The sequence below is a fragment of the Budorcas taxicolor genome, chromosome 12 (genome assembly GCF_023091745.1).
Source record: "Budorcas taxicolor isolate Tak-1 chromosome 12, Takin1.1, whole genome shotgun sequence".
Classification (NCBI taxonomy): Eukaryota; Metazoa; Chordata; class Mammalia; order Artiodactyla; family Bovidae; genus Budorcas; species Budorcas taxicolor.
This window is the reverse complement of record NC_068921.1, coordinates 72,829,463-72,846,799: the sequence shown is the minus strand read 5'-3', so window position 1 is coordinate 72,846,799 and position 17,337 is coordinate 72,829,463. Positions and strand designations below refer to the sequence as shown.

Below are 17,337 nucleotides of genomic sequence, written 5' to 3'. Positions count from 1 at the left end.
ATGTCTTTAATTCTTCTTAGATCTTTATACTGTTCCACTGATGTCTTGTCTTATGCAATCCCATGTTCTAACTACCACAGCTTTATAATAAATTTCAATATCAGATAGTGAAAATTACTCATGCTACTTCTTCAAAGTTGTCTTGACCTTTTTTTGGGCTACGTTTTCATATAAATATTATTAGGACCAGAATAACAAGTTCTACAGAAAACCTTCTTGCTATTTTTATGGGAATTTCTTTGAATTTACTGTTTAAAAAGAATTGCCATCTTTATGTAATATTGCATTATCTTACCCATTAAATATATACATATTTATTATGAAGCTACACACACATACATACATACATACATACATACATATATATGTAGGTAGGTAAGTGGGTAGACAGACACGCTTATTCAGGGTCTTTAGAGTTCCTTTTGGGCTTCCCTGGTGGCTCAGCTGATAAAGAATCTGCCTGCAGTGTGGGAGACCTGGCTTTGATCCCTGGGTTGGGAAGATCCCCTGGAGGAGGGCTTTGCAACCCACTCCAGTGTTCTTGCCTGGAGAATCTCAGTGGACAGAGGAGCCTGGCTGCCTACAGATCATGTGATTGCAGAGTCAAACACAACTGAGCAACTAAGCATAGCACAGTGTTCCTTTTAGATTCTTCAGTGAAGCTTCGACTTTTTCCCCATGAAGTCTTACACGTGTGTTTTTAACTTTATCCCTAGTACTTACGATCCGGCTTTCCTAGTAACTCAATGGTAAGAATCCTACCTGCCAATTCAGGAGGTTCAATCTCTGCATCAGGAAGATTCCCTGGAAAAGGGAATGGCAACCCATTCCAGTAGTCTTACCTGGGAAATCCCATACAGTCCATAGTGTTGCTAAGAGTCAGACATGACTAAGGGATTAACACATTCACTTTTCCTCTCTTCAGTTCAAAGCACTTTTCAAAAAGAGAAAAATTGACCTGGATAGCTGAAAATTCAGAAAATCTAGGAAAAGTTTGTTGGAGGCCTCAAAGATTTTCTTTCTTTTTTTTTTTAATCTCCCTCTCCTCTAAGTACATAACAGCCCACTTTAAAAAACATGGGGAACATGTTGTCCATAAATATTTCCTCCATTGTGCCTACGATTTTGCATATTAGAGATTGTGTGGCTAATTTAACCTTAAGTTTCTAAACCTTTAAGGAAGTTTAGGAGTAGATTATGATTTTGATTAATTCTTTTATTTTATGTTTATTAAGTGGCAATTAAATGCAATGCTCTGTGAAAGATATGGTTTACGAATATAAATAATATAAAGTGTACAGGAACTACATATCCAGCAAAAACTGATACAGTAGAGAAATACTGACAATACTGACAAGGTTCTCAACCCCTCTGACTCTGAATTTCTTTGTTTATAAAATGGAGATGCCTATCTTTTCTGTTTTTCTTTTTTTTTTCCTACTTAAATTTCAGCTAACATTTTCTGTTATCATTAAACATACACATTTTCATATTTTAATGATATGTCAGCATGTCATTAAATGTACACATTTTCTGTATTTGATTATATTTAATCTAGGTGTTTATTTTGTACATTTTTAGTTTTTGAATGAATTTGAGACCATAGAAATCTGGGCTTCTTAACTATATTAAAAATTCTGTGAAAGTAAATATCTTACCATTTACTTTTTGTTTTTTCTGCCTGCTCTTCTTTCTTCCCTACGTGGATCTAAGTGCTTGGATATATAACCAGAAACTCAGCAAGTTTTGACTAATTGAATAATTCTCTAGATGATTATAGACACTATTAGGAGTATCACTTATATGCTTTAGCTATCAATCATATCAATGATAAAAAAAAAATAGGTTGACCTTAGAAGCAGCAGTCATTGTACTTTTGATAGAATCTACAAGTTTGGAAGAAAAGTCTTTTACATACAGTTTATCTGCTAGAGATACTTTGCAGTAAATTCCCCTTTCTTAAGGTGTTATATGATAGATGAAGTATGGACCTTTCTTCCCCAAAATTCATTCATTGTTTATCTTGTTTCTCTAGCTTGAGTGACCTTGTTATGAAAATTGATGCTTTTGTTTCCTCTTTGCCTAAACGTGCCTCTCGGTATGACATCACATTTCTTAAGGAGAGTCGCAGGTAAGAATGTATTAGTGCTGTGTTTTCTGTCACTGCATCCTGTAGTTAGTTGTTTACATTTTTGTTCATGATATAGCCAAAGTTAAAGCAGAATTAAAAGTTGTTAGACAATAAATGTTTTTGATAAGATTAGGAAACAAATTCTAGTCATTATATTCTGGTAAATAAATTATTTTATATATATATATATAGGATATGAAGTTTCAAGTAAGTAAACCTAATATGATTTGTCTTACTCTCATCTTTCTTCCACACTCAAGTTCATTTGAAATTTTTGCAGTATAATCATTATAAATAATAATAGCTTTATGTTGTCACTGTATAAAAGACTCCATTACCAAAGAAATCTGCTTAATTAAGTGTAGACATGTACAAAAGAATATCACAGAATGTGTTCTATGGAACATTGCTCTGAGATGTTAACAAATATCTTATGAGGGAGAACCTATCTAGTCAGGTAAATTTGGAGAATACTTTATCCTTTGGGGTGGAGGAGTGAGATTTTCAGTGTGCGTCCATGCATTGACAGTTATGAGATATGGTGTAGTTAAAAGAAAACAAAAGGTTCATTTTGGGTAAACTGTGCAGTTGAGTATTCGTGGAACACTTTTTTGTTAACAATTTATTATTCCTTAAAAAATTAGATTTCTAAAAACAGCCATCAGAGAAATACTGTTTTAGAATAATAAACTAGTTTATAATTTCATTATATAATACTTATCCTCTAAGATATTGGAAATAAAACTCATACATACATACAATTATCTGGGTCCACAACCGGAATTTTTTTTTGATTTAAGGACCACTTAGAATAGGAAAAAATAATCAGTTAGACATTATGTGATGAAACTATAGATTTTATTATCTTTTTCCAATCACTGCTCTTATAAAACCAAATTGAGACAAATTAGTTTATCATAAACTTAAAATGGCTGGCACTTCCTTCCTTATTTTCCAATTTTATACCTCTCAAAAAAAAAATTACCTGACTTCCTATGTTGTTACAATGTTATAACAGTAATTCAGTTGGACTGTTCTGTACTTTCAATTAAATGTATACTTAAAACTTTTCATTGAATTAAATGTAGGATTTATTATCTCATACTGGCCTTTTCTGTACTTTAAATAAGTTCCCCAACTTTTTATTTTAACATATAATTCATCTTCTATCTTAGCACTTGTTTCAGTGAAAGACTGAATGGAAAGGACAGAGGGAAGGAAGTGTGGAGAGGGTGACTGAGGTCAAGATTATATGATACATTTGGGTGGGTGTTTTTCCCCTGAGCTTTCCTGTTAATAATATGCTGGGCTTTAAAAACTATTAAATTTAATAAAAGTACCAAGTAGCTAATTTTATCATTCTCAAATCTGAGGAAATACAATTAACTACCAAAAAAGCATCTTTGTTTTATTTTTTACATTGTATGACCCATGAGAATTTGAGGAGCTTAAAATTATCAGAGTTTTTTCCACTAAAACTATATTGTTCTCTGAAGAGTGTTTTAAATTATTTATTCATAATTTCTTCCTTTCATTTTCTCTAATTGTCTGGGATTTTCTGGATTATTGAACACAGACATTAACCTTTTAAATTTGCATTTTCTTCTATGAAGAAATAGCCAGGATTTTTTAATCCAGTGAAAAATAAATTTAGAAGAATGTACATAGCTAAGATTAAGATTATTTCAGTACTTGAGTAGACTTAACTGATCATCTTTCATCTTATTTTTCTAGCATTATAAAGATAAATTCTATAGAGAATGATATGTCCTTTGATGTCATTGCTATTGTTGATCCATTGACAAGAGAAGCACAGAAGATGGCACAGTTATTAATTGTAAGATAATTTTACATTTTATTAAACAGTATACATATATTTATTATATGATATATACTACCTTTATTTTGAAATTCATAATCTTTTCAGGTTTGTTTTCAAGTATAATCAAATGTTTGGTCTTGATTCTTTATTTCATACAACATTCTAAATAGATTGTCATATATCAATGTAGAAAATGAAATGATAGAGCTGTGCCTGGGGTATTATGGGAGGACCAGATTAGGTGTTAATAAGGACATAATTGTTGTCCCCATTACCCCAGAACCCTCATCTCCAATGTGACTGTATTTGGAAATAGGGACTTGGGTAAGTAAGTAAGGTTAAATGAAGTGTTACAGTTTAGGCTGGAATCTAGTAGGATGAATAGCCTTATAAGAAGAGGAGAAGAGATCATTCTCTCCTCATATACAGAGAAGAGGTCATGTGAGAACACCGCAACATGACAGCCACCTAAAAGCCAGGAAGAGAGCCCCCTCCAGGAACTGAGTCTGCCAGCACCTTGATGTGAAATTTCTGTAGTTCAAGTCACCTGGTCTGTGGTGACTTATTATGGCAGCCTGAGCTAACTGATACAAGTGTCTTGCCATGGTCATTTTTCTTTCCCCCAGTGTGGAGAATGGCTTCTGGAGAAGCAGATGTCTAAGGTTAATGAGTATGATAGGTTTAGAGTATACTAAGTAACATTAACCATACAGGGGAAGCTAGTGGAAGAAAAAGCAAAAAAATTGTGTTCAAGAGGTTTGGCCACTGTAACAAAAGCAAAGTTCCAAAGAGTTCTAAAGAATAGCAAGGAGAGATGAGAAAGCCTTCCTCAGTGATCAATGCAATAGATCAATGCAACAATAAAATGGGAAAGACTAGAGACCTCTTCAAGAAAATTAGAGATACCAAGGGAACATTTCATGAAAAGATGGGCTCAATAAAGGACAGAAATGGTAGGGACCTAACAGAAGCAGAAGATATTAAGAAGAGGTGGCAAGAATACACAGAAGAACTGTACAAAAAAGATCTTCACTACCTAGATAATCATGATGGTGTGATCACTCACTAGAGCCAGGCCTCCTGGAATGGGAAGTCAAGTGGGCCTTAAAAAGCATCACTAGGAACAAAGCTAGTGGAGGTGATGGAATTCTAGTTGAGCTATTTCAAATCCTGAAAGATGATGCTATGACAGTGCTGCACTCAATATGCCAGCACATTTGGAAAACTCAGCAGTGGCCACAGGACTGGAAAAGGTCAGTTTTCATTCCAATCCCAAAGAAAGGCAACGGCAAAGAATGCTCAAACTACCACACAATTGCACTCATCTCACATGCTAGTAAAGTGATGCTCAAAATTCTGCAAGACAGGCTTCAGCAGTACGTGAACCGTGAAATTCCAGATGTTCAAGCTGGTTTTAGAAAAGGCAGAGGAACCAGAGATCAAATTGCCAACATCCGCTGGATCATTGAAAGGGCAGAAGAGTTGGAGAAAAACATCTATTTCTGCTTTATTGACTGTGCCAAAGCCTTTGCCTGTGTGGATCACAATAAACTGTGGAAAATTCTGAAAGAGATGGGAATACCAGACCACCTGACCTGCCTCTTGAGAAACCTGTATGCAGGTCAGGAAGCAACAGTTAGAACTGGACATGGAACAACAGACTGGTTTCAAATAGGAAAAGGAGTACGTCAAGGCATATAGTCACCCTGCTTATTTAACTTATATGCAGAGTACATCATGAGAAACGCTGGGCTGGATGAAGCATAAGCTGGAATCAAGATTGCTGGGAGAAATATCAATAACCTCAGATATGCAGATGATACCACTCTTATGGCAGAAAGCAAAGAAGAACTAAAGAGCCTGTTGATGAACATGAAAGAGGAGAGTGAACAAGTTGGCTTAAAGCTCAACATTCAGAAAACGAAGATCGTGGCATCTGGTCCCATCACTTCATGGCAAATAGATGGAGAAACAGTGGAAACACTGCCTGACTTTATTTTCTGGGCTCCAAAATCACTGCAGATGGTGATTTCAGCCATGAAATTAAAAGACGCTTACTTCTTGGAAGGAAGGTTATGACCAACCTAGACAGCATATTAAAAAGCAGAGACATTACTTTGTCAACAAAGGTCCATCTAGTCAAGGCTATAGTTTTTCCAGTCGTCATGTCTGGATGTGAGAGTTGGATGGTGAAGAAAGCTGAGCGCCAAAGAATTGATGCTTTTGAACTGTGGTGTTGGAGAAGACTCTTGAGAGTCCCTTGGACTGCAAGGAGATCCAACCAGTCCATCCTAAAGGAGATCAGTCCTGGATGTTCATTGAAAGAACTGATGTTGAAGCTGAAATTCCAGTACTTTGGCATCCTGATGTGAAGAGCTGACTCATTGGAAAAGACCCTGATGCTGGGAAAGATTGAGGGCAGGAAGAGAAGGGGACAACAGAGGATGAGATTATTGGATGGCATCACCAACTCAATGGACATGGGTTTCGGTAGACTCCAGAAGTTGGTGATGGACAGGGAGGCCTGGCGTTCTGCAGTTCATGGGGTCGCAAAGATTTGGACACAACTGAGCAACTGAACTGAACAAAAGCAAAGTACCTTCAAGTCTGAAGTTGATTTCTGTCATCTCTGCTTCCAAGTGTAAGCTGTGTGGAGTTGCCAGGGAAGCTCCACAGGGTGAGGGACTCGGCCACCTTCCGTACTGTTCAGCTGTCCTCATGAAGCAGCTTCTCTGTGGCAGTCTAAGATCACAACATCATCTCTGTATCACTGCAGCAGGCAGGGGAGACAAGGATGCAACCCCAGCCCCAAATATCTTCCATCCAGTCCCATCCCATTGACCATACTGTAGCCAGCCAGCCGGCTGCACCTAGTCACAAGGGGTGGGGGGCAGATACTACATGTAAACCTGAAGATTCCTTCACTGGGAAGTAGTGTGTTAGTTGCTCAGTTGTGTCTGATTTTGTGACCCCATGATCTATAGCCCACCAAGCTCCTCTGTCCATGGGATTTTCCAGGCAAGAATACTGGAGTGGGTTGCCATTCCCTTCTCCAGAGGATCTTCCCTACCAAGGGATCAAACCCTGATCTCAGCATTGCAGGCAGATTCTTTTACTACTGAGCCCCCAGGGAAGCCTATAGATTCCATCAGTGGGAAGTAGAGAATGAATATTAGAATACAGATAGTAGACACTGAAAGAACATTCTGTGGCTTTTCCTGTACTTATAATCTCAAAAGATTCATATTGTGATGCAGCTTTCAGTACTTAAATTTGAATAAGCTACTCATGTTGGAAGGCATATTTTTTCTAGTGATGTTCAAAATTTTTGGATACTCCTATTTGAAATTACTCAGTGCTGTTTTAAAAGACACATTAGAAAATACTCTCGAAGTTGAAACTATTCTATGACTGTTTACTTTTGGAAACAAGCAAAAATAATTAGGTATCAAGTCTGGGAAAAGAAGTAAATGATCAAGCTGGGTCATACTGATGTATGTATACATCATACATACTGATGTATCATACTGATACATTCTATCAAAATTTCAAAATGCTGTTTCTCTCAGAAGTTGGTGTGCCCTACCAAATCATACTGGGAAAGTGGGTAATAGGTATCTCTTATAAATGCATTTCTTTAATGTGTACAAGCAATTTTGGATCCCCTTTGCCGTTATACCTATTCAGTGTATAACTGGGGCAAAGTTAATCCTGTAGTTGATTTACTTGCCTTATTCTTTCAGCATTTCTGTACCTTCAAACTTTAACTTCTTTAGGCACAATATTATTCTGTAGAAAACAGAAATCAGTAATCATACTGATAAGGAATGGAGGTAGTATGATGCCTTTTAGTATATAAATTCCCTATTCCTATGGAGACTCATTATTCAGGAAGAAAAATTGCTTACCTCTGAAGCTTTTATGTAAACATAGAATTTAGGAGTAAGAAATATGGGTTATACAGAAATACAAGATATGGAATTATATTCTAGTTTACATCATTGGTAATAGTAGCATACTTCATTTCAAAGCAGCTCAGAACTTCACATAACTCATTTTGTTCTATACAGAAATTTTATGCTATAATTATCTGTATGTAGCCAAGACCTTCCTATATCTTTTACAATGTAGATGAAATTCCATGAGGATCAGTGCCGGGGTCCAGCCCTCGCAGGATCCAGGGAAACCTGAATGAGAAACGGCAGCGTCGGTGATTGATTTAGAGAGAGATAAGGAAAGAATGTTGAAGATAAGAAAATAGAGGAGAGAAAGAGGCTGATATTCCTTGGATTACATAGAAAGCCAATAAAACTCCGAGACAAGAAGTTTGCCCTGTTCATGGAGGCCACAGGTGCCCTCCCGGTCTCCCGAGGGAGTGAAGATGCAGAACGTCTTCCCGTTCAGGTCTTAGAAACCCGGGCAGATAAGTGAATGCAGGGAGCCTCTATGCTCCAAGGGATCAGCCTGACAGAGAGAGTGAGAGAGAGAGAGAATGATTGACACGGGGAGACCAAGCTGCTTCGGTGAGCAAGGCCCAATAGCTTTATTTTCAAAAGGTACTTATATACTTTTTTGTATATAGAGGGAAATGAAAGATGTAAGGTCATACAGAGTCAGCCCAAACATTCTAGCAGTTTTGCGCTTATCGAAACCAGGATTTTTTCTGCATACCTTTCCCACAAATGATGTTGTGTACAGTATCTTCTGGCCTTGGAGGCCTATGAACATTTTATGACCCTCTTGATAAAGGCTGCTCAACCAGAAAACTTATTTTCCCTCAAAGTGTTTTTTCTTTATATTTCTAATCTATGTCAGCCTCAGAAAATGCCAAACAGAGTTATGTTTCACAGAGTAAAGGTGCAGTGAGTTACAAGAAAGAACCAATTAGCTCAAAAGTCTGATGTGGTTAATTTCAAGGCTACACTTGTTTTTCTTACATTCTCACTATGTTAACTAATGCATTCCCAGGTGCACAGTGGATAAGAGATATGAGAACTTAGCAACAAGCATTGGCCCAATAATGAAATCCTACACCAGCACTACTCTAATAATTTTTAACTCTTTGAAAGGCTCTATGTTTTAGGCTCTCCGTGCCTCTCACAGTTGGGAGGCTGTAAATAATCACATGCGTAGCTGTAAGAGTCTGGATATACCTGCCGAGCAAGCTAGAATGCTAACAGAGGGGGTTTGATTTGAAATATTCCTCTCATGTCCAGGACACTTATTAGCTATAGCCCTAAGTTGATTTTCTCCAGAGAAAGGTGGTCAGGGTTAGCCCCCTGTTAATGTCAGAGGAGTTGGTGAAAGTCATGAAATAGTAAAACAGACAGATTCTGGTTTGGGGGTAGATGCTCGAGAAAGCCTAGGGAGCTCCTTGAGTTCTGAAGCCTGCTTAACAGTTCTTTTCCACATGAACTTTGTCATGGGTAGGATCTCCCGTGGTGGCTCCCAGCAGATCAGGACACCCTTGCCATACAGTTGTGAGGTCACTACTTTGTATTTGCACATTGAAGTTCTCAGATATGCAGACAACACCACCTTTATGGCAGAAACTGAAGAGGAACTAAAAAAAGCCTCTTGATGAAAGTGAAGGAGGAGAGTGAAAAAGTTGGCTTAAAGCTCAATATTCAGAAAACGAAGATCATGGCATCCAGTCCCATTACTTCATGGGAAATAGATGGGGAAACAGTGGAAACACTGGCTGACTTTATTTTCTGGGCTCCAAAATCACTGCAGATGGTGACTGCAGCCATGAAATTAAAAGACACTTACTCTTTGGAAGGAAAGTTATGACCAACCTAGATAACATATTTAAAAGCAGAGACATTACTTTGCCAACAAAGGTCATGTAGTCAAGGCTATGGTTTTTTCCAGTGGTCATGTCTGGATGTGAGAGTTGGACTGTGAAGAAAGCTGAGCACCGAAGAATGGATGCTTTTGAACAGTAGTGTTGGAGAAGACTCTTGAGAGTCCCTTGGACTGCAAGGAGATCCAACCAGTCCATCCTAAAGGAGATCAGTCCTGGGTGTTCATTGGAAGGACTGATGGTGAAGCTGAAACTCCAATACTTTGGCCACCTCATGTGAAGAGTTGACTCATTGAAAAAGACCCTATTGATGGAAAGGATTGAGGGCAGGAGGAGAAGGGAACGACAGAGGATGAAATGGCTGGATGGCATCACCCACTCGATGGACATGGGTTTGGGTAGACTCCGGGAGTTGGTGATGGACAGGGAGGCCTGGCGTGCTGCGATTCATGGGGTCGCAAAGAGTCAGACGTTGACTGAGTGACTTAACTGAACTGATTGAGGTTCTAATAATTATTTTATTTGTTCTTCGGTAGTGAGGAAATTTAAATGCCATGAAAGGAAGTCACACTAGGCAAAAGGTAGGCAGCATAACCTTTGGGCAATGATATCAACTGTGTGGATTCAAATCTGACCTCTGCCCTGACTTACTGTGTGATCATGGCAAATTGCTACATCTGTCTGTGCCTTGGCTATAAAAGTAGCTACCTCAGAAGGATGTTGTGAGAATCAGACAAGTTAACAAATGTCAAGTATTAATATAGTTCATCGTGCATAGTAAATACTCAGTAAGTGTTAGCCATTAATATTAATTTCAAATATGGGAATTTTTTTCTAATAGGTCCTTGGCAAGATTATTAACATGAAGTTAAAGTTGTTCATGAACTGCAGGAGTAAACTTTCAGAAGCCCCTTTAAAGAGGTCAGTCTACATGAACATAGTTTCCTTTTGAAAAATTTGCACATGCTACAAGGGGAAAAATACTTAATTACTACACCTGTTTTTTCTTCACAAAATGCTTAGTTGACATAGATCAGAAATAGTTTATTGATATAAAATTAAGGTAACCTAACCAGTAAAATTCACCCAATGTAATTGCAGAATTTACATGAATTATGTTCATCTGTGGATATTTTTTAAAATTTGATTTAGAAGTACCTATTTAGAAATATACAGTGGGTTGCAGCAACATGGATGTACTTTGAGATTATCATACTAGATGAAGTAAGTCAAAAGACAAATACCATATGATACCACTTATATGTGGAATCTAAAATATGACACAAATGAAGGTATAGGTTACATTTATTACCTTACTAAGATTTTTGTCCTTGAAATTCATTCAGTTTTCATACTTCTTATTTTTCTTTTGTATTTCAGATATTATTATGTGTTTCTAAATCTCATTTTACCCACTAATTGAGAGGTCTTTCCGTGAGTACAGAGTTTTTACTCACACAAGTAGGAATCCTCTCCACAAAGTCTCTGTAGAGCTTTGGGATATATGATAGAGTAAGAATATTAAACATAATCTAGCACAATTTGTTAGAAGGGAAAGAACTTGACTTCTCTACAGTGAAATAATACCCAATATACCAGATAGATGCTGCAAGTGGTTAATAACAGTGCTCAAGACAAAAACTGTTAAATTTGTTTTAACCTATGAGTTCAACAGAATCTTATATACTTAGTAGCATATATTAAGGAAACTAGTTGACACATTAATTCTGTTGACCAAAAACAAATAGATTGCTAGATGTTTCTCCAGAAAAGATCGGTTTATTTAGGATCAGCAGAGAATTGCAATTCATGGTCAGCAACCACAGAGTGCCATGTACAAATCTCCACACAAGGTAGAGGAAGGAGAACTCTTAAAGAGGAAAGGAAGTCGGCATAGGGGGTTCTGTAGTAAACAATGAGCCCATGGCTTCTCATGTCTGAGTCCTTGCCAGGGAAGAAAAGTCTTTCTTCTTCCTGTTGGGCTATGTTATCATCAGAGGCTGTGAGTACTCCCCAGTGTAGTCTCCTGACTGTATTTGAGGTTTCTGTTTATTAACTTTTTTAAATATATAATTCATAGACCTTAACTTATAAAATACTGTCTCATTCTTCTTAGAGATGACAGAGGTTATAGGCAGGAATTCCCTCAGTTCCTCCTGTCTCCTGTACCTTTCCAGGCTTCCTGTGTGGTATGGGAAGAGCTGTCATCTTTCCTCTTGGTTAAGGTGATCCTGTGTTTTGCCATTTATTTCTAGGTCCTTGCTTTTATCACATAGTTCCTTGTTCCATGTCTCTAACCTCTCTACTAGCCCTTTTCTTTCAGTCTCAGAAGTTATTCAATTTTAAAACATAAACTGCTCCCTTAACTTCCTCTCCTCTGGAGCCTGCCTTTTCCTTCTCTTCTCCATTCTTGGTCATGTCAGGTTCTCTTAAGTGTGGCCAACCCCCCTCTTCATCTCTCATTCACTTGTACCTCCCCCTGAAGTTAGTCTTTATCCTCTTTGCCACTGAATTATTTTTACTAATTCACAAATTGCTGCTTGCAAAGTCCATAGGATACTTCTTAATGACATCTCTGCTGCCTTTGATAGTACCCGGTACTTGGTTTGGACTGTGTTCTCTTCACCGTCTCCTCTTACTCTCTCTGTTTTGACTCTGCCTCTGGGGATTCACACCCTACCTAGATTCTCCTTGAGTGCAGGTTGTATGTGATGATTTGCTGCTAATGAATAGGATATGGCAAAAGTGAGGGAATGTCTCTTCTGCACTTAGGTTATAAGAGGCTGTGACATCTGTCTTGCTCGCATTCTCTCTCTCTCCTGCTCTTGTGTGCTTTGCTAAGCTTGCTGGAAATGCTCTTGTGCTAAGGACTGAGTGCAGTCTCCAGCCAAGGACTAGTGAGGAGCTGCAGGAGCCTGGAGGTGGATTCCTCCCCCATGGAGTCTTGAGATAACCACAGCACAACTGACACCTTGATTGTTGTCCCAGAATAGTGAAAGTCACTGTTCTTAGTAATATAACTATTTCTTACTATGTAAGACACTGGAAGGTAAGGTTAAAATACACTAATAATTGCTGGTACTTTTGAAAGTTCTGTTAATAAGCAGCTGCTTTGAACTCACTCCTGTTTGTTTTTATTTATTTATTTTTTATTTTTTTTAATTTTAAAATCTTTAATTCTTACATGTGTTCCCAAACATGAACCCCCCTCCCACCTCCCTCCCCATAACATCTCTGTGGGTCATCCCCATGCACCAGCCCCAAGCATGCTGTATCCTGCGTCAGACATAGACTAGCGATTCAATTCTTACATGATAGTATACATGATAGAATGCCATTCTCCCGTATCATCCCACCCTCTCCCTCTCCCTCTGAGTCCAAAAGTCCGTTATACACAGCTGCGTCTTTTTTTCCTGTCTTGCATACAGGGTCGTCATTGCCATCTTTCTAAATTCCATATATATGCGTTAGTATACTGTATTGGTGTTTTTCTTTCTGGCTTACTTCACTCTAATTGCACTTTTAAAATTAGTACCAGAACTTTAGCTTAAATTTTACTTGCTTTCTGCTTATCATTTCTCTTAATATTATTAATAGTGCTAAGAGTGAATAAAATCACTAAAAATAGACCATGGTCACATTTGAAGAAGGATCAGTGAGTGAATTCAGATCATAAATTCCTGGAACCTGCATAAGTCAGTGTATCTTAAAGGGATTCATGTTCATTAAGAAATAATTAACAAGGGTATATAATATACACAATCTTATAATAGATAATAGTATAAACAATAATAATGATTGTCTACCATTTACATAAGCATTAACTTCAGCAGAGTGTTTTTTTAGGTTTTTTAAGATTTTCTGGTCATGTTTTTAAGCCATTTGTGATTTTAAAATATTTTAGAAGAAATCTCAGTTTTGATCACAGTGTATATTTTATGTTTTCTGCCAACAGCTTTTACCGTTTTGTTCTGGAACCAGAACTGACGTTAGCTAATGATATTACTGGACCAGTGGCAAAATTCTTGGATATCCCTGAATCACCCCTTCTAACCCTCAATATGATCACTCCTGAAGGCTGGTTGGTTGAAATAGTACACAGCAACTGTGACCTTGATAATATTCATTTAAAAGATGTAAGTTATAAAGTTATATAAAGAAAGACAAAATGCTGTAGGGATTATGGATACAGGTTAATGAAGTAAATGAAGTTCATCACTAGAGTAGTAATAATTGAACAACTGGTTAAGAACCCAGCTAAAGTTGTTGAAACAAGTACTGTTTTCAAGAAACTACTTATTTCTGTTCTTAAAAACGGTAAACTGGACTCAGCGAGCACCCATCTGTGCTCACATCTCTTTTATGATTGTGTTGCGTATATGAGGATGGTGGAGTCAAGCCGGTATTACAGAAATGGAAGAAAATTAATCATAAGCTTTAATGTTCAAGAATTTCACTCAACTGTTAGGTTCACTTGGCTAAAAGGAAGACTTGAGACTGCCCCTGAAAATACTTTGGCTAATAATAAAATAATCATGTGCATTTATTACAGAATTTACATTATGATAATTACTAACCCCCAAACAATGACATATGTCCTCCTAGATTGAGAAAGCTGTCACAGCAGAATATGAACTAGAATATCTACTACTCGAAGGACATTGCTTTGACTTAACGACAGACCAACCTCCTCGGGGTCTGCAGTTTACGCTGGGCACAAAAAATAAACCTGTTGTAGTAGATACAATAGTGATGGCCAATCTCGTAAGTACATACATACTCAATTAGAAGTTTTGATGAAATCCTCTAAGTTTTCCTAATAAGATGAAATAATTTTTATCCTGCCTTTGTTGTATGGAGAAGGCGATGGCACCCCACTCCAGTACTCTTGCCTGGAGAACCCCAGGGACGGGGGAGCCTGGTGGGCTGCCATTTATGGGGTTGCACAGAGTTGGACTTGACTGAAGCGACTTAGCAGCAGCAGCAGCAGCAGCTGTTGTTGTATAGCTCCCAGGGGAAAAAATCCTTCACTATGGTAATTAAAAATGAAGGGGGTCGTACATTCAGAATATGCTTTTATAGGTTATTACAAAATCTTTCTTGGAATTCATTTATGGAAATTATTCCACAGTTAATGGAATACTGTTGGAATATTCATGAATAATATTTCTTGAACAGTTGGATGTTGTTTTCATTCATGTAACTGTGATCATATTTTTCTCATCTTAAAAGGGATATTTTCAATTAAAAGCAAACCCAGGTGCTTGGATACTGAAATTACGCCAAGGAAGATCTGAAGATATTTATCAAATAGTTGGGTGAGTTATATAAACAACTTTAAAATTTTTATATATAAAAAAGTTTTTAGTGTGACATAACAAAGATCATCCAACTCGATGGACATGAGTTTGGGTGAATTCCGGGAGTTGGTGATGGACAGGGAGGCCTGGCATGCTGCAATTCATGGGGTCGCAAAGAGTCGGACACGACTGAGCGTCTGAACTGAACTGAACAAAGATCATCAAAACAGCTAAAACATTCACAAGTAGCATTTTTATAAAACAAAAACTACTTATAAAACTGTAACATTTATTCTTATTGTTTTATTTCAAAAATACAAAAGGTATGCCTAATATACGTCTTGTATACATCTTTTTCTTTATCTCCTTTACTTATTATTTTCTATAGAATTTTCCATGTTAACACTGTAAACATATTTATTGTTTAATGATTATATAATATGTATGTCTTATCTAGAAAAGCCATTATCTATAAATTATGTTCAGTTTTTCATTTTTATAGATAAGAATTGGTGTCTCAGTAAATTTCCTACTCATCAATGAACCTAGTACAAAGCAGATATCATATTTTTTTAATAAGGCACTAATAGTAAATATTTACTGTTTGAAGGCACATATGATTTTTGCCAATATTGTTTTTTTTTAACAACCATTTTAAAATGTAAAAACCATTTTTAGTGCAGGGGCCATACAAAACTCACCCACCAACTTGATTTTGCTCACCAGCCATAGTTTGCCAGCACCTGTTGTTGTTCAGTCACTAAGTCGTGTCCAACTCTTTGCAGCCTCATGGACTGCAGCACACCAGGCTCCTCTGTCCTCCACTATATCCCAGAATTTGCTCAAATTCATGTCCTTGAGTTAGTGACGCTAGCTTACCATCTCACCCTCTGCTGTCCCCTTCTCCTTTTGCCTTTACTCTTTCCCAGCATTAGGGTTTTTTCTAATGAGTCGGCTCTCTGCATCAGGTGGCCAAAGTATTGGAGTTTCAGCTCCAGTGTCAGTCCTTGCAGTGAATATTCAGGGTTGATTTCCTTTATGACTGACTGGTTGGATCTCCTTGCAGTGCAAGGGACTCTCAAGAGTGTTCTCCAACACCACAGTTCAGAAGCATCAATTCTTCAGCTCTCAGGTTTCTTTATGGTCCAACTCTCACATCTGTACTTGACTGCTGTAAAAACTGTAGCTTTGACTATACAGATCTTTGTTGGCCAAGAGATGTCTGTGCTCTTTAATTTACTGTCTAGGTTTGTCATAGCTTTCCTTCCAAGGAACAAGCATCTTTTTAAAATTTCATGGCTGCAGTCACCATCTGCAATGATTTTGAAGCCCAAGAAAACAAAACCTGCCATTGTTTCCACTTTTTCTCCTTTTGTTTGCCATGAAGTGATGGGACTATCTCAAGTGACCCTCCTGGGAATGGCTCATAGCTTCATTGAGTTATGCAAGCCCCTTCTCCACAACAACGTTCTAATCCATGAAAGGTTGCCAACACCTAGTAAACTTTTTTATACCTCTTAATATCTGTAGGAGGAGGTTTAATTGCTAAGTCGTGTCCGACTCTTGTGACCCCATGGACTGTAGCTCGCCAGGCTCCTCTGTCCATGGGATTCTCTGGGTAAGAATACTGGAGTAGGTTGCCATTTCCTTCTCCAGGCTTAATATCTTTATTTTTTCATTTATTTCAGCAAGTATTCATTGAGCACCTATTATTATAATAGGCAGTGTGCTCAACAAGGATAATATAGGAGTAGGGGTTATTGTGCCTTTTTTCCATTGTTTTTCCCCTATTCCTTATAGTGCCTAGAACATGGTGTCATTCAGCAAACATGCTTAATAATTTAAGTACACAAAGCTGAGAATGCTCAATTCTTTTTTAGTGCTTTTTTTTTATTGAATGGAAAGATTCTTTAAATTCTCGAGTGCTTTACAATTTTCAGAAGTTTCACACACATAATTTCATGTAATTCCATAATAACACTTTTTTCCCTATTCCTCTAGTGCTCTGCCCTCCTTCCCTCGCCCCACTGGTAACCACTGCTTTGTTCTCTATATCAGCCAGTCTGCTGCTTTTTTGTTTTATTCCCTAGTTTGTTGTATTTTTTAGATGTCTCAAATAAGTGATATCATTCAGTATTTGTCTTTCTCTGTCTGACTTATCTCACTTAACATAATGCCCTCCAAGTCCATTTGTGTTGCTGCAAATGCATTTTTCATTCTTTTTTAATGATTAAATGGCTGCACACACACACACAGCCCACCTCCACTCCCGTGGCTT

General features: G+C 37.5%; 1 protein-coding gene across 1 annotated transcript in view; it reads left to right on the top strand.

The window, feature by feature from the left end:
* LOC128057773 (UDP-glucose:glycoprotein glucosyltransferase 2-like) overlaps nucleotides 1–17,337 on the top strand; it is a 141,366-nt gene that overhangs the window by 89,668 nt on the left and 34,361 nt on the right. The window contains exons 24-29 of the mRNA XM_052650275.1: nucleotides 2,036–2,131; nucleotides 3,866–3,968; nucleotides 10,601–10,680; nucleotides 13,715–13,895; nucleotides 14,365–14,523; nucleotides 14,992–15,077. Of these exons, the coding sequence (XP_052506235.1) occupies nucleotides 2,036–2,131; nucleotides 3,866–3,968; nucleotides 10,601–10,680; nucleotides 13,715–13,895; nucleotides 14,365–14,523; nucleotides 14,992–15,077 (705 nt within the window). The remainder of the gene's footprint in view (nucleotides 1–2,035; nucleotides 2,132–3,865; nucleotides 3,969–10,600; nucleotides 10,681–13,714; nucleotides 13,896–14,364; nucleotides 14,524–14,991; nucleotides 15,078–17,337) is intronic.